The sequence below is a fragment of the Armigeres subalbatus genome, chromosome 3 (genome assembly GCF_024139115.2).
Source record: "Armigeres subalbatus isolate Guangzhou_Male chromosome 3, GZ_Asu_2, whole genome shotgun sequence".
NCBI lineage: Eukaryota > Metazoa > Arthropoda > Insecta > Diptera > Culicidae > Armigeres > Armigeres subalbatus.
In genome coordinates this window covers 409375474-409399727 of record NC_085141.1, presented here as the reverse complement: position 1 = coordinate 409399727, position 24254 = coordinate 409375474, and the positions used below count along the sequence as shown (strand labels likewise).

Genomic DNA, 24254 nt, shown 5'->3' with positions numbered 1-24254 from the left:
CTTTAGAAACTTCTTTGAAAAATCCATTCGGGATATCTTCGGCTATTCTTTCAAAAATTCCTCTAGCAAAAACCTTTCACAAATCACTTTACACTTTTTTTTTGAAAATCCCTTCAGGTTCCCTTCCGGGAATTACTTAAAGAAACCATACGAAAAATAGTCCGGAAATTCGTTTTGAAACTCCTCCGGGAATTCTTTTCGGTTTTTATCTTGGAAATTCCTCCAGAAATAATTTAGAAAATTGCTAATCATTCTATACTAGTCGACCCGGCAGACGTTGTCCTGCATAGTAGGCGAGAATGTGCGTTCCGAACTGCCCATGCAAAGTTCGCATAGAAATCACAATTTTATTTTTTCACGATTTGCTCAACTTTACTCGTAATTCTCGCATGAGAAAATATCATATAAACCCGTCGGAAACGGTAACGAACATATCTGCTGAAGAAATGAAGAAAATCCATCCAGCCGTTTTCGAGTTATGCGGATACGAACACAGACCATTTCATTTTTATATATAAGAAGATTTAATTCACTATTTTAGTGCACGGCATACAAAATACAAGGCAGGCTCATCACGTATGTAAACATTCAGTTTGAATGTAAACATGTTACGTCACTGCTATCTTCGCAGAAGCTGAACCGAGACGATGCTATACGGTCGCAGCATGCTCACTTTTGTACTCCAACATGTGGCGATAAAATATGCGTCACATTCGAAGTGTCATTTTTCTAACGAGCCTACCTTGTTTTCTGTATACCGTGATTTTAGTGATTTCTTTGAAAAATTCCTTGGAAAACTAATCCCAAAATTCCTTCGAAAGTTCCTCCAGGAACTGCTTTGAAAAATTTTAACTAATTTAGTATTTTTTAATATATTCATGAAGAATTTCCGAGGGAATACCCAAAGGAATTTACAAAGTAATCCCTAATTGATTTCTCGAATAAATTTCTAGATTTCACCAAGAATAGCTTCGGAAATTCTCCAGGTATTCTTTGGAAGATGGCGAAACGTTGTTTGCGGTCCACTATATTTTCAATAAATTTGATTGGTATATTTATTCAAACATTTTTAATGATTTTTTCATTTTTTGAAAGAATTTCACTCATGATCGGGTATTGAAATTTCCCTGATTATGTAAGGAATTCCCTGATAATTCCAGGTATTTTCCAGGTGGCGCGAAATTCCGAAAAAGTCAATATCGTGAATGGAGTTTAGTAAGATGACGATTTCTCATGCAAGATTTGCTATTATTTCTTACAGGTTCGGTTCCTGATTGGAAGACAAACTATAACGCGTTTAAAAATCTTCAAGAGTGGCTGGGGTCGCTGGATTATAGTCGTAATGAACTACGTCGTAATGAACTACGATTAAAAATCTCGACATTATGGATACGTTTGCGTGCCCTTTAACACGAATTGGAGACATGCTGTTGCATGTGCGCCTATAAATCTGCTCAGTTTAATAAATAAGAGATTTAAAATAAAAATTTAAAAATAATGGGAAAAAAACTTTTTTGGGAAACCTCGATTAAAGTTTCGTTTCAGATTTAAAATAAACGTTTTTTTTATTTGATGAACGGTTTTTCTTTTAGTTTAGTTTATTCTTTCTGTGTTATAGACATTTTAGTATGAGCGTATGAGAATAGCGCTCTACCGTGAAAGAGCCTCAGACCTTAACACCTAGCATGAGACAACGGACAGGATACATAACACCTAGTGGACCAGTGGGGAATTTTTCGATCAAGAAAAGTTTCCTCCTTACCGGGGCGGGAATCGAACCCATACTTCCTGGCACATGCGTCTAGACGATGAACGTCGATAACCGCACGGCCACGAAGCCCTCTTCTTTGGAAGCGAACCATTTATGTAAGCTTTGTCGCTCAAAATCATAAATATTTATTTTTTTATCTGTCTCATCTTTGCTGGGTTTCCTATTCATATGGGACAAATATGCGATTCACGGCAGTATAGCTTTCTTAGCAAACTTCAATACAGACCCCATTCCATTTTGGCAGCATTTGGTTTTGGCAACATTCAATTTTCGCAACACAATTTTTTATTTTATTTTTTTTTATTTTGATATTGCTTATAAACCACGTAAATATCGTAATCCTCTTAAAATTCATTGGATAGATCCCTAAAACGACGTAAAAAATTGTAAAAAAAATCACGTATTTTTTTTCGAGGTAAACGCCTTAATATCGAAATTTTCCCCGAAACCCCGAAATCGACGAAAAAAAAATTTAAAAAAATTGAGTGTAAACGTTTAGATCAGTCTTCCCAAATGAACATCAAACTCGCTGAGTACAGCTGTACATGTACTCTGTTTGTACCCTTGCTTCGTGTTTGTACAGATACGCGCGAATGTAAACTTGTACCCGAACAGACGTTCGAGTTGCATTTTGTACTTATGTACAGTACACATGTTTGTTTCTGGCATATTCGTTTTTGTCCGCTATTCTATACTGGCGTGCTGTTGATGTGACTGTGTTCAATATTATGATAAAAAGAAAGGAATACGTTGTTTTGCATCTTTTTTGTAATTCGATTCTAGTGATTTTTGATAAATTGGTTTTCACCGGTAAGTGAAAAATATGATACCTAAACCAATAAATGATTTGCAAAATCATGGTCGTAAAGTTGGCGAACAACTTCGCTTTATTTTCTCATAATAAGCTGCAGAAGCGAGAAGTTATTTAGCGGATTTTTATATGTGGATATATTAATGGAGAACCTTTTTCTGGGAAAAATCGTAGCGCAGCTGCCATATGATATGTGCAACGAATGTGTCGTCATGCTGCATCCGTTCATTCGAAAAGCCCAACCTCGTATCGCTAACCGTTTTAATTAAATTGCTCCTAGAATTTTTTAGAAGAATTTTGAAAAAAATCCGTTTGCTTTGCCGTGCAATTTTTTTCAAATATCGTCCTTCGGCTTCTTCATTTTCATGCCACCTTTTCTTCGCCAATTGCAATTTGTCATCCGAATGCGTCTAAAACGAATGGTTGAAAAATTTGAAAAATATTAAAAAATACCTAAAAATACCTATTGAAAAAATACAAAACATCCACGGCACATGACAAAGATGATTCACAGAAAGTGAAAACAATTTCGCTCGAAGTGGACGAAGCGGAGTTTCTTTCTGGATTGACTTAACTTGCCGATATTCAAGGAGTAGCGTTTAAAGTTTTCGACAGCTCCAGCTTTAAAAAGGCAGTATGCAGTCCCAAATAAAGTTGTGCAGTGATTTGTTAGCTGCAGTCAAACTTTTTAACATCCTGTGCTATTCCAAATATTCCGTACGATTTGTAGTGAATGCATACCACAAACTGTGACCACCGTTATAATAAAATTTGACAACATTTTTAAAAAAGTTTATTTAAAAAAAAATCTGGGAGATCCGCTTTGCACTGTGTACCACCAACTCGCCGTGGAACGTTCCCGACTGTAATTTTGCTCTTTCTTTTGCTCCCTTTTCTGCCAGGCAGATCTGAACGCAAGTTTGTACATCAGTTTTGTACTTATGTACGAGTTCGTTTTCACAGGTACAGCGTACAATGCTGTACATGCGAACGTCGATTTATTGCGTTCGGTGTTCAACACATGTTCAAGAAAAAGTACTTGAGTTCATGTACACATGTTCGTGGGAAGACTGGTTTAGATTTCAAAATTCGCGTAAAAAGGGGTCACAGTGTGTCTAGTGTCACAAAAAGTGAAGAAATGTTGTATCATAAGGAAACAATAAAAACCATTCGATTTTGCCAACATAAATGTTCCGAACGTGTTGCCAAAATCGAATGGGGTCTTACCTATATTAATTTTTATCTTAAAAATCATTAAAAATCTAGAAAAAAAAAACGATAAAACGTGAATTTTTTTTCTTCGATGATTGCGATAGAACTAGCATGTTTACTTTTTGAAAATGCAAGTTACTAATTGAGTTACTAATCTAATGCAAGATGGTAAATAGTTAATTAAATCTGCGTTTCTATGGGTTTTCCTTTTCACAGCATTTCAAGCCTATATTAGTAATTATGTTTAGAAGCTGCTGCCAATAGTTCAAACCAGCAGTTCTCAACCTTTTTCTTGAGAGGTACCCCCCGAAAGTAGGCTACCAATCCTCTTGAAAAAATAAATCCGAGGCATCTGAAGAGAAGCTCCTTTCAGCTTTTGAATCCCTTTAAAGTAGGTTTCCGTGCCTCTTGATTCAAGGCTTCTAACCTCTTGTAGATAGGCTTCCGAGCCTCTTGAAGGCGGTTTTCGAGTCACTTAAAAGGAGGCTTCCTTTGCATCTTGAAAGGACGCTTCTGAGCCTCTTGATAGTATGCTGCCAAGCCTCTTGAAAGAAGAATTCCGAGCTTCTTGAAGTGAGGCTTCCGAACCACTTGAAAGTAGACTTCCGAGCCTCTTGAAAGCAGGCTTCCGAGCCTCTTAAAAGGAGGCTTACGAGCTTCTTGAAAGGAGGTAACCTAAATGAGGCTTCCGAGCCTCTCGAAAGGAGCCTTCCGAGCCTCTTGGAAAAGGCTTCTGAGCTGCTTGAAATGCGGCTTCTAAGCCTCTTGCAAAAAGGCTTCTGAGCTGCTTGAAATGCGGCTTCTAAGCCTCTTGAGAGGAGGCTTCTGGGCCTCTTGAAAGGAGGCTTCTGAGAATCTTGAAAGGAGGCTTCCGAGCCTCTAGGAAAAAGGCTTCCGAGCCTCTTGAAAGAAGGCTTCCGAGCCTCTTGAAAGAAGGCTTCCGAGGATCTTGAAAGGAGGCTTCCGAGCCTTTTTGAAGGAGGCTTCCGAGCCTTTTTAAAGGAGGCTTACGAGCTTCTTGAAAAGAGGCTTCCGAGCCTCTCGAAAAGAGGCTTCCGAGCCTCTCGAAAAGAGGCTTCCGAGCCTCTCGAAAAGAGGCTTCCGAGCCTCTCGAAAAGAGGCTTCCGAGCCTCTTGGAAAAAGGCTTCAGAGCCTCATGAAAAGCGGCTTTTGAGCCTCTGGAAAGGAGGCTTCTGAGCCTCTTGAAAGGAGGGTTCTGTGCCTCTTCAAAGCGACTTCGAAGCCTTTTAAAAGGAGCCTTCCGAGCCTCTTGGAAAGAGGCTTAGGGTCTACTTGGAAGGAGGCTTTTGAGTTTCTTGAAAGGAGGCAACCTAATCACTTGAAGGAGGCTTCTGAAGTGCCCAGGAGGCTTCCGAGCCTCGTGAATGGAGGCTTACGAGCCTCTTGAAAGGAGGCCTTCGAGCTGCTTGGAAGAGGGCTTCCGAGAAGTGTAGAAGGATGCTTCTAATACTCTTGCAACGAAGCAAACGAGCTTTAGTGAAAAAAAATCATTTTGTTCATTCGACGTTTTATTCGTTCGATCTTTTGTTTCACAGCCCTTCATACATTGTGCTGAATGTGGAAGGCAGGATTCAATTGGGATTTATTGATCGCATTGCATATTATATACAACATAAATTTTTGAAATAAAAAATACACAATTATCAAAACTTCATCAATGAGTTTTGATTGGAAATGTAATACGTCCGCCATTACGCATTTTTGTCCGAGGTACCCCCTAGGGCCAGCGAAGGTACCCCCAGGGGTACATGTACCCCAGGTTGAGAACCGCTGGTTCAAACCATGGTACGAATTTAGTTTAAACCATGAGCAGGATAGTTCAAACCAGTTTTTTCAATGAAATTAAGCATAAATGTTTTCCACTAAAGTGTTTTTAGAAAGATTATGAGCTAAGCTTTTATGTAAAGTAGAGTTTGTTGCAGTATGTTTCTATGTAGGAAATTTGGAGCTATTTTGAGGACACGTCAAACGCCTAGAGATGTCGTAAAATCTCGATTAATCGATTAGTCACTAATCGATTACTCTCGATTCTTGACGATTATTGAATCGATTCATCGCGCTAAGGAGTAATTCAACCCAAATCCTGGCCAAAAGTCAAAAACATTTGTTTAGATACATATTTCCATATTATTTTTCGTTTTTGTACTCTCAAATAGCAGGGTATTCATTAATGGTTTTAACTAAAATGAGGGAGTTTTTTAGCGATTTCGCAAATTAATCGATTACTTCGATTAATCGATTAATCGTTGCAATTAATTTTGAATCGACTACTTCTAAACGATTAATCGATGCAATCGATTAGTTACTAATCGATTAAGGGAAGATCCATTAATTACGTAACGCAAAAATTGGGCATTTTCAACCCCCCCTCCCCCCTATGTCACACTTTTTGTATGAAACATCTGAAATTTTTGTATGGACCGTCACACTTCGCTCAACCCCCCCTCCCCCCTCTAAGCGTTACGTAATTTGTGGACGCTCCCTAATCGGGATTTTACGACAACTCTAAGATGTAGATTACTTCGATTAATCGATTTATCGTTGTGATATTCGATTAATTTTGAATCAATTACTACTCAACGATCGCCGACTAATCAGTGAAAATATTAAAGAAAGGTTTGATGAAAGGTTTGAAGAGAAAAGCAGAGATGGCATTTCACCACAGTGTTTGCACTGTAGCGCATGAGAAATGTAAAAAATTGAGCCTACAAACAATACTCACCACACTTTATGCGACCCACTCTTTCTTTCGCTGGTGAGTTTACCGAACGCCGGTGAGTGTAGGGGCCTGCATGCTACAGTGCATGTGTACCAAACTTGTGCTTAGAAAAACGCTCGCACGCGCTCGGCTGCGTATTCACTGCCGTGTACACGCCAGTGTGCGCTCTTTCAGGATCGCAGCAGTAAATTGGTGCGATGTAGTAGAGATCGAATGATTTATTTTAACCGTTAAGACGTTCTCGATCCTGAAACGCTCATGCAGGCTCACTCGTGCTGTGTACCACGAGCGATGATTTTTTCATAAATGTTGTACAAAATACAACATCACGCGTGCTCGAGTGTTATTTCATTATAATGAATATTTAAGCTTTACTCCATAGTGTTTTATTAGCATTTCCACAGTTATTAATTAAATGCTTTTCTTTGCCTGCCAACTGCATGAATATTGTGTGGCAAGTACAATGGAAACACTGTGCCCAAGGAGCCGAGAATGTTTCACGCTATCCAGTGACGAGTCAGCCAAGGCCTAAGGTTGCAAGTTTCTTTAATAAAGACATATTGTTGTCATGTCTTCTGAAAACATCCTAGGCCGGACCGAGAATCGGCCTTGTCATTTCAAGATTGGCAACTTCGTCGGTGTGGCAACCCTACGCCTTTTCTCGCAAAGCTAACTGGATACCCCAAAAAATGCAATGTAGATATTATTCAATTCATCAGAGATTACAAGTTAATTGAACCAATGCATTATAAAGATAAGAACACTCTCCATCATCATGCGGATACAGTGGACAACGTTAACTTTACTATTGGTTATCCTCTTATGGCATGTTCAATGCATACACTAGGCCCAGGGAGTCGCGAATGTTTCCCACCCGAAAAAATCCTAGACCGGACCGAGAAACGAGCTCGTTACCTCCGGATTGGCAATCCTATGCCTTTGCTCGCGGCTAACTGGAGACCCCTCACTCCAATCCTATTGATAAGAAATGAAGCACTCCTTTTATGCAGATACATATTTCTTATATTCGAGGTTACTTTAGATTAAAGTTTCGCTATGTATATTCCTGGTTTAAGCCATCTCCCAAAGGCACACGCCTTTTATTCAGTATCGGCTTCAATAAAATTTCTCGGGTTGCAGCAATTCCTACAATTTTTATACCACCTAATTTTTCTTCGAATTGTGTATTGTTTCGTGCGGTCAACAAATAGTGGTTTGTGCAACTAGTTGCAAAAAGATGATTTTTTCAGCACGAGTTGTACGTTTATCATTACTACGTTTATAAATACTACGAGTGCTGAAAAAATCGAGTTTTCGCTATTTTTTGCAATGACGAAAAATGGGCTCAAATATGATAAATCTGTTCCAAAATGGTACAATTTTATTCACTTAACAAGATCAATCTTGCCAAAAAATCATGTTGCTGCAGGAAACAAACGGATTCCATGTTATCGTGCTCCATTGTGTGCTCGACAGACCATAAGGCGATAGATAAACCTGCCTTTGGAGAATTTGATGTCATGTCCATCAAATTATTTCATTTATTAAGTGACACAAAGAATACACTATTTGAACAATCACCCAAGCCAATTAAGCTAAATGTGGTCATGTAATTATTGTTCTAATGCTGGTTTTCCATAATAGCACCCAAAAGAGTGCTTTAATGGATTTTATGCAACCCATTTGAGTTGCGTAATGTTCATTAACGCACCCATGTCATCGGTATGGAAAAGTAGGCCGTTTTATCACTCAAACGCCAACTGTAAACCAGGTATAATGATCAGGAATTGCAAAAAAGTATTATTATTACCTGAGAGATTATCAGGAACCTTCTTCTTCTTCTTCTTCAATGGCTCTTCATTCCAATTGGAACTTGGCCTACTTTTCAAATTAGTATTTTATTAGCATTTCCTCAGTTATTAATTGAAAGCTTTCTATGCCCGCCATTGCATGAGTATGTGGATACACTATGCCCAGGGTGTCCAACCTGAAAACATCCTAGACCGGACCGAGAATCGAACTCGCCATCTCCGGATTGCCAATCCTACGCCTTTGCTCGCAATGCTACTGGAGACTCTGAACCCTAGAAAATTAGTAAGTTCTGGGCTATCATGAAGTATAGTATTTATGACGAATTATAACTTATCTAGCCTAGACTGAGCAACTGTTTTGCTTTCTCGTATACCAAGAAGTAGCGAAAAGCCAATATCATCTTCTTCTTATTGGCATTAGGGCCGTACACTTATTACATAAGCACTTAAAGGGGAGGGGATCTGTCATTTTCTTATGCTCCGTATAAACGAAAAATAACTTAAGTGGGAAAAATCTTATATGAAGGGAGGAGGGGTTCGAAAAACCCAGAAAAAATGTTTATGTAATTAGTGTACGACCCCTTACTGCCACTGGGATTACCAAATTACAATTTTTGCATTTGTTTGCATGAGGCTAACACGATGATACTTTTATGCCCGATACCCAAAAATTTCCTAGACCGGACCGGAAATCAAACCCAGCCACCTTCAGTATGGTCTTGCTTTGTACCCGCGCATCTCAGTGCACGGCTAAGGAAGCCCCGAAAAACCAATACCAATACCCCATTCGATTTGGCAACAACCATTCGATTTTGGCAAGACATTTTTTTTTTAATTTTTGATATTGTCAGTTTCGCTGGTAACAAAACGCGCCGATCACTTTTCAAGCACCTTTAAAATCGTCGCCAATATCATTATTTTCAATCTGTGGTAGTTCAAAGCCAAATTATGAAAATATGCATGAAAAATAGTACTAAATTTCGGGAAATAATGTGATTTTTGAAATCAAACAATTTTGTTCACAGTTGATCTGACAGATCTTATGGCCATTTTTGCTGGCGACGATTTCGGCGACGATTTGCTTTGCGACGATTTCAAATCGTCGCGGCCGATAAGGTGGGAAATTGATAATATTGCTTATAAACCACATAAATATCGTAACCCTCTTAAAACAAATTGGTTAGACCCAAAAACCGACGTAAAAAAGGCGAAAAAATCGCTTAGGTTTTTTTTTTAAGATGATCGCCTGAATGTCGAAATTTTCGTAAAAGAAATTGATTAGACCTCGAAACCGACAAAAAACAATTTAAGAAAAAAAGCGTGATTTTCTTTTTAACGTTAAGATTTCTAAATTAGCGTTAAGAAGGGTCACAATGTGTGTAGCGTCACAAAAAGTGAAGAAATGTTGAAGTATCATGAGAAAACAAAAATCATTCGATTTTGGCAACATAAATTTTCCGAACGTGTTGCCAAAATCGAATGGGGTCTGTTTATTCAATCCAAATACAGACAATGGGTTCAAAAGTTATGGCCGAAATACTATTATTATAATATACGAGAAAGGCACCATTACCCCTAGGTGGATTTATCAGGGTTTTAAATTTAATTTCACCCATTTGTTTTTGGAATAAAAACGCAGTCGATATTTAAATGGTCGGGATTGGTGGTCGTATGGCTACCACTTAGCCATTTTCTTACGTTCCATATAAATAAAAAAATATTTGTATGGAAAAAATCTTACATGGGGGGAGGGGGTTGAAAAACCCAGAAAAATGCTTACGTAATTTGTATACGGCCCCCAATGCGTAAATGGAACCTTACATTAAAAATGCCTTTAAAAATATCACTAGAAGTAATGTAGGTATTCGAGTTCGAGGCCACTGTACATATATGGAATTTCCGTAGGCTTCGAAGAGATTTGATAAAAAATATGGGGTTGCGGGTGGTATTCCCGGCAACGGCTGAAAAACTTAAAATAGCAACATTTTTTTGCCAAAATTCCTCTGTACTCTGTACTCCTTCGTTGGGCCCACTCGAGAATTTATGTTACAGCTACTTGCATTGGAACTTAAATACGTAGCGCAATACCATGTTGGGAATACCGGCTGATACACTACATTGCCATTTTTGGCTTTTTTATTGGGTGACTTGATGTGATTTCTCAAGCGAGTTTTTAGTTTCCAAATTCAATATCATAAATTACAGAAGGATTGTTATTCAAATGCAGTGAAGTTTGTTGCATACATAATTTAGCATGGACAATGATTTTTTTTGGAAGTACATATTCCAAAATTAAAATAATTTACCCAAAATGTAACACCGAACCAATTTACCCCATATTTATTAGCTAAATTCGAGAAAACTTGGTCGTGATACGAAAGGCACTATGACCCTTGCTCAGATGCTTGGGATTCAACAAAAATATTGTGCGTGGCCTGAAAACTGGAAAAATCGAGTATGGAGTCGCAGTATGTCAGTCGCAAGAATCGTAAAATAGATTAATTTTCTATGTGGTTGGTGATACTAGTGAAATTTACGTGAATTTTACTATTCATTGTAATTTCCAAATTCTTAATATGTATGTGGGAAAATGATTAATATTCTCGGCAGGCCTTTGCGCTTTAGTAAACTCCTCTAAGGTTTGATGTCCACTAATTGTCCAGTCAACATAGCGTGCATGCTCTCTGCAGTACCCTGCATCGAAGGGGATCATGAATACATTTGTTTAAACTCGGTTTTTATTCCACGATGCTCCGCGATGCTTTTCGTTCAAGTGAGTTGAATGGAGGTGTTTAGACGTTTAATTCGAGTTCAATTCAAGCGTCTTGTCCAACCCACTTGCCTTGCATTATACGGCAGTTATAGAATTTGTAAATTTTCAGTAAAATTAGATTTTTCGTATGACCGAAAAAGTGCCGTGTGAGAAAATAATTCATTATGGCAATCATAATGCTTTACATGCAAATGGATTAAGCTGAAAAACAAAAGACTTAAGAACACTCAATATCATTTCCTAAAAAAATTCGCTACGAACTCCTCGGTTAATTCTATTAGCTCAGCAGTAATATTCACACAGAAATGCCACCGGCGCGTATACACGGCCGTGCGCGCGGCTGCGTATTTATCAGCGCTCACTGCAGTGCGTTTTAGGGCCCTTTTTCCACACTGCACTGTTCTGCTGTTGATTGTGCGCTCGGTTCATTTTGTTCGATCTTCTTTTATCACGCACTTCTCCAAAGCTGTGGTGAATTCAAACGTAAGAGGCGCGCTCCCGTTCAAATGCAACGGTGCGTGTGAGTGTATTAAAATTTCTTTTCACCACACTGAGGAGATGGACATCTCTGGAGAAAAGTATTGTCAATGTGTATTGTCTCTCGGCTAATCACAGCGTAAGGTAAATGTACCGGTTTTGGCTACCTTAGTTTACTTATTTACAGAGGCACAGGAAATTGATTCTGCAAAATCTATAATTGAGGCGCATGAAATTTCAATAATCGAGTTGCACTATTTCGTGCAAGGTAGCAATCATATTAAAAACTTGTTCAAAGCTTTAGAAATTCCGGAGTCTATTTTTGACATCGATGTTACGCATTGGAATATTTCAGAGGAGTATCAAATTGCCAAGAAGCGAATTCGAAGCCTGAAAGTAGTGAATGACAATGCAGAACGAGGTATAGCATTGATAAGAGATTATATAATTCCAAACGCTCAGTAGATGAGGATCAAAAACAGTGTATTCCACAGTTAGTTGAGGAACATCGAAAAATGTACAAAAGTCCGAAAAAATCTGAGCCCATTTAGAAGAATCATGTACTTGTCTTGTCATAAGACGAGTTTGTACCATCCCATTTAATTCCACCACTTGATTGTACCTTGAAAGATACATATTTCGACCTCAACAGTAAGGTCGTCTTCAGTGTCTACTCGACTTAAAAAAGGTCAAAATAATCTTAACAGATTAATGTAATTGATTGAATAAAACAGTATGTCAATATAACAACTCATTTTTTATACATTCTTGAATTACTTTTCAAACTCCTTTACTTATTTATTGTACAAATCAGGATAATCTATTTCACTTAATGCCGGGCTTGGTGGTCATATGGCTACCGCTTCTGCCTCATACGCAGGAGGTCGTGGGTTCAATCCCAGGCCCGTTCTATTCTCCTACTTTGTATCTTTTCATATATTTCTCATGTTCTAGCAATCGCTAGAACTGGAAATGGGCTTTCATACCATTTCTATCTTCTATCCCCCTATAACTACAACTTGATTAGTTCTAGCAGGTTAGAATTCGAAATGAGCGAAAAAGTTCGTTTCGGCATCGAATTTAGAATACTCCACCACCCTTTCATTACTATCACATTGGCAACCCGAGACGAACCTCTGCCATAAAACCTCTAACCCCCAGATTCCAATAAAATTCCGCAGGAACTCGTGGCGAGTGCAGAGGTGTTCTCGGCTCGCAGTGGGCGAGTGACTGCATCATCAATTCCTTCCCATCCCCGCTGACCGTGAGAATGTGGCCAGCGCCGTTATCGACCTTCCAAAATACTAGAGCTCTCGGACTATGCACATTGAGGTTGGAGAGCAAATCCCATGCGTCCATCCATTGGTTCCCTGTGCAATTGCGATTGTTCTGGTCGATCACGGAGTAGCAACTACGAAATGCACGGTCATCACGCAAAAAAAAAAAAATAAGGGTAATCTATTTCACTTAAGATCAATACCGTTGTCGGGGTGACAATGGGTCAAATGGGGGTGAGAATGGGTCACTGTTTCAAGTACTTAGAATGCTTGTAGAATAGATTGAATGTATCTAAGGGCAAGAAGACTAAAATATAAGAGACCTTTTTGAACAATTTTGCTATCCGACCTCCAGGCTGCCGGTGAGAGCGATTTTCCATTCTCACCCCCAGACCCTTTGTCACCCCAGGACACTAACAATTTAAGACAGAATCAGATGAGCGCTGTGGAGCAAAATAGATTTTTTGAACCACTCTAATAGGTAATCAAATGAAATATCTTTATAATCTGTTTTACGTAGTTTACGTCGGGCGGTCGTATCTTGAATATAACCCTTCTGATTTTTTTTTTTAAATAACATCAGGCCTCGACGTTTCATGCATTTTTAAGTCATTTGGCATCAAAAACAATAATTCGATTTTCGACTTTTCCTTTGGTCCCCCCTTGAATAAATTTTCATGGGTAGAAATTTCAAAACTTTGATGAATTTTAGGCACCCCTAAATCATGTCCGATTGAGCTCAAATTTTGCATGGGGTCATATTTTGGGTCAATGTCGTTTTTAGAAATTTGAAAATGTCATTTTCATTGGCACCACGATTGGTATACACGATATGTAAATGTATATCAATACTAAATTTTCAAAACGACTTATCTGCTTTTGTAAACAAAGATTCAAACGTCGATTTGTCGAATCTGAGAGCACTCCCACGCAAACCAACACCATCAACACATAGGTGAAGACTTCGGCTACCTGTTGATGGTGTTGGTTTGCGTGGGAGTGCTTTCAGATTCGACAAATCGACGTTTGAATCTTTGTTTACAAAAGCAGATAAGTCGTTTTGAAAATTTGGTATTGATATCATGTTTTTACATCTGCCCAACATATCATCGTATTCTCGACACTATACATATTCAGAAAGAACGTGATCCATTTTAATTTTGTTGATTAGGTACAACCTTTAGAAGCTGAAGCAGTAAAAATTTGGAATTTTTTTTCAATCTCACATATTGAAAACATATGTTTTAACAGCTTAGAACATAACATGAGAATCTAAAGATCCGTATAGGTAAAGGGTTTTTAAATACCTTTCTTTTGTACTACATAAGATGTTGACGAAACTTTTAGAAGTGTCGTTCTGAGCAATGTAGATATTGGTAGATATCCGGCATTTATTAAATACTTTAGCCAATGCTCAACGTTTAATTTTAGACTATTCCAAAAAATTCAATTTCAATCAACAAACCAAGCTCGATCTCCAAAAAAAACATGATTGATACCTTCTTAAACATGAGCTCAAAATGACACCGCTGAACGGTAGATAGTAAATGAAAATCACAACATCAGCAAGGAGACAAAAAATACATTCTTTTGAACCCCCTCTCTAAATGCGACATAGATAGAGGAAAAATTCTTACCTTGCAGGTAGCGCTTAGAATTAAGGTTCCTCGTTAGATTCCTAAGTTTTAGAACTATTTTACCATGAAAATTCTATTTTCTTTCGTACGTTACTATAACTGCAAAACAGAACAGGCAGTTGCCAACAAATCCAAACACTGGCTGTTTTGCCTTCTGCGACAAAAATATTCGTTTTGTTTTGACGTTTCTCATCGATTCGTTTGGGTCGGGTCTTCGCGGTCGAATTCGAATGCTATAAAAATTCAACTCACACAAACACACACTTCAGTTTTGAGAGGTTTGAAGTTTTCGAGGGTGACAACATGTCAACGCCGTCAACGCACGGTCAACACAAAATTTTTAGCTTTTGAAGTAATAAGGACGTAAGCCCCATGGTAAACTTCTATTTTTTAGTAAAAGTTCTTTGGGTGTCCAGATTTACTAAGCAGCACAATTTGGATGACTAAAATGAAAAATCTAGTATCTATAATGGGTCCATGATGATCAAAAGTTAGAAAATGCGCTTCTTAGTGTACGTCTTCTTTCGGGAAACTCGTTGAAAGAGAACTTTACCTAGTTACTTACGCTCTTATTCCGTCAAGTGCTTCGCTTATCTTCGATTGAAGTTTATGGATTTTACGCGCACGTTTGTGATGAATTCTTCATAATCCTTTGCTTTTTAGGATTATATTTTCGATATTTTTCTGAATTATGAAGTGTTTTTAGTTTTTACAAATAGTGATGGGAAAGGGTAACGACAATCCTACGAGCGGCGATGTGGACCTTACGTCCGATGGAATTGATGTGGACACACGACTGAAAGCAATCAACAGGGAACTGGATGAAATCGATTTCGAATTAAACCGGCTGAACGCAAGGCGTAAAAAGCTGCTGGATCTAAAGGAAAGGTTTCGCATTCAGAAACAACAGGAACAATCCAATATTATCGCCAAGAACGACTGGGAAGCGGAAAATTTCGACTGGTCCGCCGAAGTTCGCCGTGTGCTGAAGGATGTGTTCGGGATGGAACAGTTCCGGGCGCAGCAACTGGCAACCATCAACGCACTGCTGTCGAAGCAAAATGTGTTACTTTTGGCTCCGACCGGAGGTGGCAAAAGCTTGTGCTACCAGCTGCCTGCCGTCGTGTGCAAGGGCATCACACTTGTCGTGTCGCCGTTGATTTCCCTGATGGAGGATCAGGTTTGGGCGCTGAAGAAGTTAGGAATCAAGGCGGAATACTTATGTTCAACATCGGACAAAGAGTTGGTCAACTCGGTGCAGAAAGCTTTGCGGAACGGGGATGATGCTGACTTGAAGCTTCTGTTCGTTACTCCGGAACGTATCAACAGAAGTTCACGCTTTAAAACCGCATTGCAGAAGTGTTACAATGCCAAGAAGCTGGCACATATCGCAATTGGTAAGTATTGTTTGTCTCTTGTGTATTTTTTTCGACGATAAATAGAAAGGAGGAGTATCTCATATGGTGAAATTATTACCCATTTGTTCTAAAACGTATTGCTAGTAATAATATATCATCAAATTGTTCAAAAATATTCCAAGTAACTAGATTTTTGGAAACTGAATATTTAACAATATGTCATATAAGATAGTTAAAAAAATTGCATGAATTTTAAATAATGTTTATTTTGTAGATGAAGTACACTGTTGCTCACAGTGGGGTCACGATTTTCGGACAGACTACAAAGAATTGGGCATCTTCAAAGCCCTTTTCCCGGATGTACCCATTTTGGGAGTTACAGCGACGGCCACAACGAAAGTCATATCCGATGTGCAAAAAATGCTCCAATTGAGCGATTGTCTGACCCTCAGTGCGCCATTCAACCGGCCAAATTTGTATTATCATGTTTTGGAGAAGCCAAACGACAAAGAGGAAATGTACGATTTATTGGCGGATCTGCTGAAACGGAAGTATCACCGTATGAGTGGTATTATTTACACATTTACGGTCAAAGAAACTACGGAAATTTCGACCGAACTGTTGCAGCGGGAGGTGAAAGTTTTGCCTTACCATGGCCAAAATATGGATCCCAAGCAACGAAGTAAAACTCACCAGAAGTGGATCGATAACGAGATCCAGGCGGTAGTTGCAACAACCGCATTTGGGATGGGCATCGATAAACCGGACGTTCGATTCGTGATTCATCACACCATGAGTAAAACCATGGAAAATTTTTACCAGGAGAGTGGCAGGGCTGGACGGGATGGAAAGCGAGCAGATTGCATTCTACTGTATAGGTTTCTGGATATGTTTCGCATTTCAACACTCTCGTTTTCTGAGTATGGCGGACTTGATAATTTGTACTCCATGGTCAAATATTGCATCAATGGGAAAGAGTAAGTATTTTACATATAAGTGTTTAAATAACTTGAAATAATCGGTACAAGAATTTTGTTTCACTATGGAAATTCTAAACTTCCTTCCCATACGTTCGAAAGATATTCGATTATTTACTATTTCTCATCTTTTCAGTTGTCGTCGGGCGCTCATATCACGACACTTTGCGGAAGTCTGGGACGATACACACTGTGATAAGCTTTGTGACAGATGCTTTTTCAGGGATAAGGTACAGCTGCCAGAACAGACCATAACCAACCACTACGAAACGTTGGTGTCCATAATTCGACGTGCGGAAACGTTGCAAACCAAATTGACCGCTCTGAAGTTAGTAGACGCTTGGTACCACAAAGGAAGTCCTAAGAATCGCCTGGAAACCCCACCTCCTTTGCTTGACCGATTTATTGGCGAGCAGATTGTGGCCTTCCTGATCACCAGTGGATATCTCAAGGAAGACTTCCAGATCACTCCGTATTCGACCCTCAGCTACATAGTTAAAGGGACGAACGTGCCTAGCCACGAAGGCATACGCTTCCAAGGAGCGAGAGTGCTCCGAATTCCGAAGGATTCGCTTAAATCGATTATGAAAAATGATTCCATCTGCTCAAAACCAACTGATGACGTTGAACTTGTGTCAGTCTCATCGAATCTCAGCCTAGTTAACAATTTTGGCAGGACTAGCACCCCGAAGCGAAAAGTCACAGATATCAGCGACCGAGAGGAGACCTGCTCCATAAGAAGTCAAGCTAGTGAAACTAGTCTTAATGGTTCACTTAGTAGCGGAACAGGAAACAAAAGGCGAAAAAACAACTCACTATCCAATAGTTTAAGCGAATTCAACAATTCAAGGTGCTCGAAGTACGAACAAACGCTTACTGCTAAGAAAGAGATCAACGAAGATGACGAGGACGTTCTCTTTGTTCCAAACGACGATGAAGTCATTGAAATTTCGTAGATACGGATCGACCTTTTTTGTGGTTTATTAAAACTGGTTTTTTACTGCATTACATGGCCAGATAGGGCGTTTTACAATTCAGAGCATTGTTTCGAAAGTGTCCCATGTTTTGCGTTGCCATCTGCCTATGCCTTCGCATTGCTTCGTGAATTTCCTGAGGGGTGATGGGTTTCACACCATCCACTCCTCGTCCGTGCGTTACTTCGGGGCACAAATGCAGCATCGCATGAGACGTACCTGTCAAGTATAAAAAATTTCTTGTTTTAGTTCAAAACCTCACTGTATATTTTATCAATTAATGTTATACAACTGAAATAAAAAATGAATAGTCAACCTGGTTTAGTAATTACCTGATGACGTTACCCGACTGTAAGGTTCAACGGCCCGATTCGAGGAATTCAACCTTGTCAAAATGCAAAAATCCACCAGCACCGCAATCGTTTCATGTGCCAAATAGGACAATGTCAGCAAGCAGCTCTGCGAAATCATGACATCCTCCGGGAAGTTCAACCACGTGCGCATCCGGTTCTTCATCGTGTTCGTATTACGATGCATGAACGACGTCCTTCTGGCCAAATTAAACTCCTCGTACTGCTTTCCGGCCAAAATCTGCGAAATTCTATCCGCCCGAAACAACCTTCTAACCTTTTCTTCGTCGAACTTCTCTGCTACATCACGATCAGAGTCCTCGTCCGATTCGTCCATGTTCGAGCCCAAATCCCCGATTCCCGAAAATCGATCGCCGTACAAGTCCTTCATTTTTTTCTTTACAAAAGCCATGTCGCGAAAATATTTCTGCAACCGTGCCACTCGCACCGGATTCTTCCTCATTATGTACTCGAAGTCTCTCCTCGATAGCACCGGCGAATTCTGCCGGGACATTGCATGGTCTATCGCTTCCTGCATGATCCCTCTCAACTGATGCAGCACTATCTTTTCTACCAGAATGACCGATTCGCGCAGCGGTTTCTCACAGTCTCCATATCCGCGCATAATTTGCGAAATTTCATCGAAAAACACCGGCACATGGTCTCCGCCGATTCCTTCCAGTCCGTTCAAAGTGCTGCTGGTTCCGGGAGTAGTTACGCCGACGGTAGCCGTTCCAAGATTGGCGCTCGGATTTATTGCAATATTTATCGATGGGCGACCCATCTTTTTTGAATTACCATCACGACCGGACATCGGTTAATTGCCAGAGTAAAATATTGTGAACTGGGTTACCAGTATATTATAGAATAAAATGAGGTATTCAACTTTTCAACAAAAATTCACCAGCGAAAACCTTAAAAATAATATTTTGTATTACTCCGATTGTTTACTAAACGGTTCACATCTCTTTTTGGTTCACACTGACACTGACATTTATTTTACATAGGTCCGGTTGAGCCGATAGGCCTTTTCACGAGACGTTTAAAAACAGCTGATTTTCATCGTCAATTAAATATTGGGTTTTTTAATTTTGAAAAACATGAAAATCAACATTTATTTATTCATTCGATAGAACACCGTTTCCTGATGTTACAACATATTTTTTTTCACATTCATAGACCCTAAATTTGATGTTTAAAATTAATTTTGAAAGTTTTTGGAAATTTTACTACATAGTAGTAAGTATATACTTGGCAGTTAGCTCACAGGTTGACAGAGGGTCTCGCCGACATTTCTCACCAACACGAACGCACGGTTCGTGGTTGCAATCAATCTCATTTGATTTTGCCGTGACAGCTGCTCGTGGTTGCAAACAAACTGAGTAAAAGTGTGAGTGAAATGTGCGTGTGCGTACACGCTCGCAGAAAGCCTAATAGTAAAATCATGTTAGGGGTGTTCAATACGCGAAATTATTAAGTTTTTAGAACTTGATTTTAAATACACTGAAAACATTATACACGATCATGCTATTGGGATTACACGTGAATTTTCACTAGTTGTGAAGCATAACGAAATAACGTGTAATTCCAGTCCCTAATGTCAAAAGTCAAAACGTTTAATACATTTGAACTAAATAAAGAATGAAAAGGAAAAACACGTTAATTTCTTATGCCTGCTTTTGTGGTCAAAATGGGTTCCGTAGATTTTTCTATTCGCTCCAATATTTTTGAATTAGTAGTTAATAAAACACTTGTACAGAATTAGCTAGTAATAATTATATTTATTATCATAAAAACGAAACGAATAAAAATTCAATTGATTAGCTGGGCATGAAGTACACCATATATGCTGTTTATATCTGGGTATATGAAATGACATTATGCTGCGTAATCCAAATTTCGGCACCGTGCTGGCGAATGAATAACCGCTCACAAACCTGAAATTTGATCATGTTATTATGTGTTCAGGAAAAACGATTTTTTACTTACCTTTCAAGTGAAAATATGTTTTGTTTAGGTGGTTTTTCGTTCACGCACATTTAACATTGATTTATATAAACTTAAAATCGAATGTTGTTCGAGAGCACAACAAAATTTTCCTCATACCACTCTGCAAAAGTTTCAGTAAAACTGGACCTAGAAAACGATGTTTAAAACACGTTAGATTTGACAGTATTGGCAAGTGGTGACGATTCAAATTTATTTCTGATGAGTTTGATGTGGATCGTTAGTGCAAACGATAAACGAAGAAACACGTTAGATGCAAGTGAAAAAAGACATTGAAATTAACGGGGATTACTAGTGAAAATGACGAGTGCTGATACACGTTAGATCTAAGGGAAAAAGAACATTGAATAAGCGTGTAGATTATTTTCAGTGTAGTTCCCATGCACCAAAATTCATGAAATTTTAGATTTAGGCTCAGTTTTTATCCTAGATTCAAGATATGTAGTAATTATAGACACTATAGGTTCCATAGACGAGCTGAGGCGAAGGCGAGTGTAGCCAAACGAACTGTCAGTTAGTGTAGCCAAACGAGCATGACGTCACTATTGCAACCCAAGCAACGCAGTGTGTGACGTCAAATTCGCGTGGTACACTGTGAAAAAGTGGAAAAACACACAAATTGAACTTTTTCACCCTTTGAGTTCAAGAGTTTAACACTTGAGAACTCAATTTCCAGTCACTCTCTAATATCAAGTGTATTGATCATTTAATTAAAGTGGAATACATTTGGTTTTGCCCTACTGGTCAGTAACAGTGACTTCGAAGTGTAAAACACTTTCTAATCAACAGTTTTGTCTTAACAATGAAGTGTATTTTGAGGCTACATTGGCGAAGTAAAATCCATGGAATTTGAAGTGCTTCACACTTTTTAAAACCATGTTCCGCTTTGAAATTTTTTTGAGATTTATATTACGGCAGTTGGTTGACAAAGAATTTCACAGCATAAAACAAAAGTAATTTGTGTCAGAAAGTAAGTATAATCAAGAAGTGTAATTGTCGCTGAAATATGCAAAAACAAGTAATATGTACACTCTGGAAAAAATTAATACTAAATAGATTAAAAACCATTCTAATAGGCTATTCGCCTGGTTGACCCCGGCTTCGTTTATGTTCAGGCTATACTCTGTTAGTATAACTTTCATATATACAAGAATAGTATAGTGCGACGTTATCGAAAATAGTATTCTTGGTCGGCTTTTGTTTTGGTTTGAATGATTCATCTTTTCGAAATAAATTAAGAAATGAGAACAGCTTAGGGAAACAATTTTGCAAGCAATATTTATTATCTATACAACGACTTTATGGCACAACATTGTATCCATCGAAACCAGCTTCAGTAATCTATGTACATATTTGAGAATACTTGCGTGGTGTCCATTAAAAGAACATCTCCATCGTATAGACGCATTGTGGCAATAGTTACCTCGTCCGAAAAGTTCACATGCCCTGGAGTCTCGAATATAGTTTATCCAGAAGCTCTTGCCCTCTTCACGTCCGGCGGTATCGCGTTCCTATCCAGTAAAAAGTGTGTCCGTGGAGCTTTTCCGTTTTTCCATGGCGCAAATGGCCATTTAAAAGCACATTTTTGAGCATCGGAGTATTCATCAAACCTGCTAATAATTCCAAATTGTTTAGCATGTTCGAAAGTTCCTGTTCTTTGACGTGAAACTTTACTTACTTTTACACGGTTCAATTAGAGGTTTATCCAGCAGTTGTGCATCTTTCGTTTGCACCATGATTTTGACTTCTTCTCCGTAAGCCTCTAGTGCCGAACGAGGTGCCGACGAACCACCATTCAAAAAGTAACAGGATAATCGCTTTGCACGATTTCTTCCTCTATATTATTTGCGGCATTCCAATAGTAAAATTCAGCAGGATTTTTTTACCTCTAGGTCTCATACAGATCTTCGGGAAGGGTATCGGATCGAACTTCTGAAATCATAATATTTACAATAAGCGATATTTCATCGGAAAATTATTCTAAAACCTACCTTCAATATGTCATCCACAACACCGTAAATCTGTATCCGTTCTTCTGCATATTGTTATATTTACGGATGAGGATCGGCAGCTTCCAAACGGCGAAACACATCCGGGACCAAACTTTACCGATTTTTTAGCTGACAGGGACAGAAAATCTTATGCACCGATAGAATAGTTGTGCCGAATTCAGCGATAGATTAAATGATAAACTTGAAAGGTATACTATTTAAACAAAGCTTAGAATAAACTTCAAAAATATAAAAACGGATTTGTTTTTATACTTTACTAGGATTATTCTATTTCTGAGTGTATTTCATGTGGAACAAATATGCTGAAATAATTGTTGTGGACTTCTCAAATTGCAATGGTTTTTATATTTCTGACGTAAAATACAAATCAACAGATGGCTATGTTTATGTCTAAACCTCGGTCTAAACATTGTAAATTGACACATTTTGTGCCGTACTTCATGACATCTTCAACAATAAGTCCATTTCTTGCCAGATTGCTGGTATTATATTCTAGCAAACAATATTTTTGCTAACTTGAAGCAAATCTGTCCTTTACTCGCCAGATTGCTTTTTCTAATTTCACATGCAATAGCAAGCAGTCCTTTCCTCGCCAGCTTGCCCTAATTCATCGACAAAAAGTCAATTATTTGCTCCATCTATTTTACCAGCTTTCTTTATGTATCTAGAACAATAAGTCCATTCATCGCCAGATTGTTCACAAATACTAGCGATACAGTCCATTTTGCCAGCTCGCTTTAATTATCCCTCAGCAAATCAGTCTGTTCATCGCCAGACTGCTGCTGAATTACAAATACCAAAGCTGTCCTTTTCGCGCCAGCTTGGTATGATTCAGTTCTACTTACCGCTAGTTTTTCCTACCGACATGGCCATTGACGTGATCGTAGGTACAGCCGAGCCAATTTCTAGCCGATCAACGCCACTTATCTCGCTCTTCGTCTGGCGGATACTGTCAGTAAACTGCCGTTGTCGTTCCGCTACTGATCGAAGCGCCAATGGACAGAGGGCGGTGCCACCCGCTTGCTCATCCATTGGAACTGATCCGTCTTGCTGTCGTCCGCTGCTGATCAAAGCGCCAATGGACAGAGGGCGGTGCCACCCGCTTACTCATCCATTGGAACTGATCCGTTCGTCCGCCGATGGTCCTGCGATGTCCATCGCTTACTGCTTCAGTCGATAAACTGACTGGAGCACTTTCACTTAAATTCAATTTATTTTCATTTTCTTTTTGTGTTCATACAATAGTGTATCAGTTTAAGTGTTTGGCCACCTGGCCCTTCATCTTCATTTGTTTTTTTCTTGTTTGTTTTGTAAGGGTAATTGTTTTGTGTTCAATTTTTACATGTTAACCTTGAGGAGGCATTAGTTAATTTAAAAATTTGATAACCTAACTAACTATTTACACTAATATTTACAATAATAATTTGATAACCTAGATTGGAACAAGCGCCCTAATCGCTTCTTGGTCCGAGAAGGCGCAACGAACCCTAAACTTTTCTTTACACTCACCAAAGCGTTCATGTAAGGTTTTTATTCCGGCCAGACGGTGGACCTCAGATGTTCTTGGCCTGGGAGGGGTGTTGAGGATCATCCTCAGGAATTTGTTTTGGACCCGTTGAAGTTTGAGGTGGTGAGTTTTAGCGCAGCTCTCCCAGACCGGCATGCCATATTCGAACACAGGGAGGATGATTTGCTTGTAGACAGCAAGCTTATTTTTCAGGGACAATGACGACCGGCGGTTGATCAAAGGGTACAGTAGTTTCAACAAGACGTTACACTTTGTCACCGTTTTGTCAACCTGTTGCCTGAAAATAAGCTTGCTGTCGAGGGTCAAGCCAAGGTAGTCGGCCTTATTGGCGCATTCCACAGTCGTGCCATTGAGGATGATTTTACAGTCCCCAGGCGGAACAAGTTTATGGGATTTGGAGTGGGGGAAAATGATGACCTGGGTCTTCGCCGCGTTGATACAGATCTTCCAGCTGGTGAGGTACTCTGTCAGGGCATCCAGGCCTCGTTGGAGTTTTGCCACTAGCGCTCTGATCACTCTACCGATGTAGACGATGGAGG

The 24254-nt window shown here is 39.1% G+C and overlaps 3 protein-coding genes and 1 long non-coding RNA gene across 6 annotated transcripts in view; 1 reads left to right on the top strand and 3 right to left on the bottom strand.

The window, feature by feature from the left end:
- The window catches only part of LOC134227140 (zinc finger protein 836-like), a 47386-nt gene extending 32627 nt beyond the window's left edge, over window positions 1-14759 (bottom strand). The window contains exon 1 of one of the 3 annotated variants that reach the window (XM_062708433.1): window positions 14510-14759. The gene's annotated coding sequence lies outside the window, so the exon portion shown is untranslated. The remainder of the gene's footprint in view (window positions 1-14509) is intronic. The other 2 variants (XM_062708432.1, XM_062708436.1) reach the window with 2 other exon arrangements.
- A 317-nt stretch (window positions 14760-15076) lies between these two features.
- LOC134227139 (ATP-dependent DNA helicase Q1-like) lies at window positions 15077-17860 on the top strand. Its single transcript, XM_062708429.1, has 3 exons — window positions 15077-15906; window positions 16142-16844; window positions 16981-17860. The coding sequence occupies exons 1-3, from the start codon at window positions 15231-15233 to the stop codon at window positions 17798-17800; spliced, it is 2199 nt and encodes a 732-aa protein (XP_062564413.1). The 5' UTR covers window positions 15077-15230; the 3' UTR covers window positions 17801-17860.
- LOC134227142 (uncharacterized) lies at window positions 17802-19142 on the bottom strand. Its single transcript, XM_062708443.1, has 2 exons — window positions 18151-19142; window positions 17802-18037 (listed from the first exon to the last, which is right to left on the bottom strand). The coding sequence occupies exons 1-2, from the start codon at window positions 18980-18982 to the stop codon at window positions 17850-17852; spliced, it is 1020 nt and encodes a 339-aa protein (XP_062564427.1). The 5' UTR covers window positions 18983-19142; the 3' UTR covers window positions 17802-17849.
- Window positions 19143-21449: 2307 nt separating this feature from the next.
- LOC134224175 (uncharacterized) lies at window positions 21450-22279 on the bottom strand. Its single transcript, XR_009982860.1, has 3 exons — window positions 22167-22279; window positions 21854-22107; window positions 21450-21788 (listed from the first exon to the last, which is right to left on the bottom strand). It is a non-coding gene; the product is annotated as an uncharacterized LOC134224175 (long non-coding RNA).
- Between the last annotated feature and the right edge of the window lie 1975 nt (window positions 22280-24254).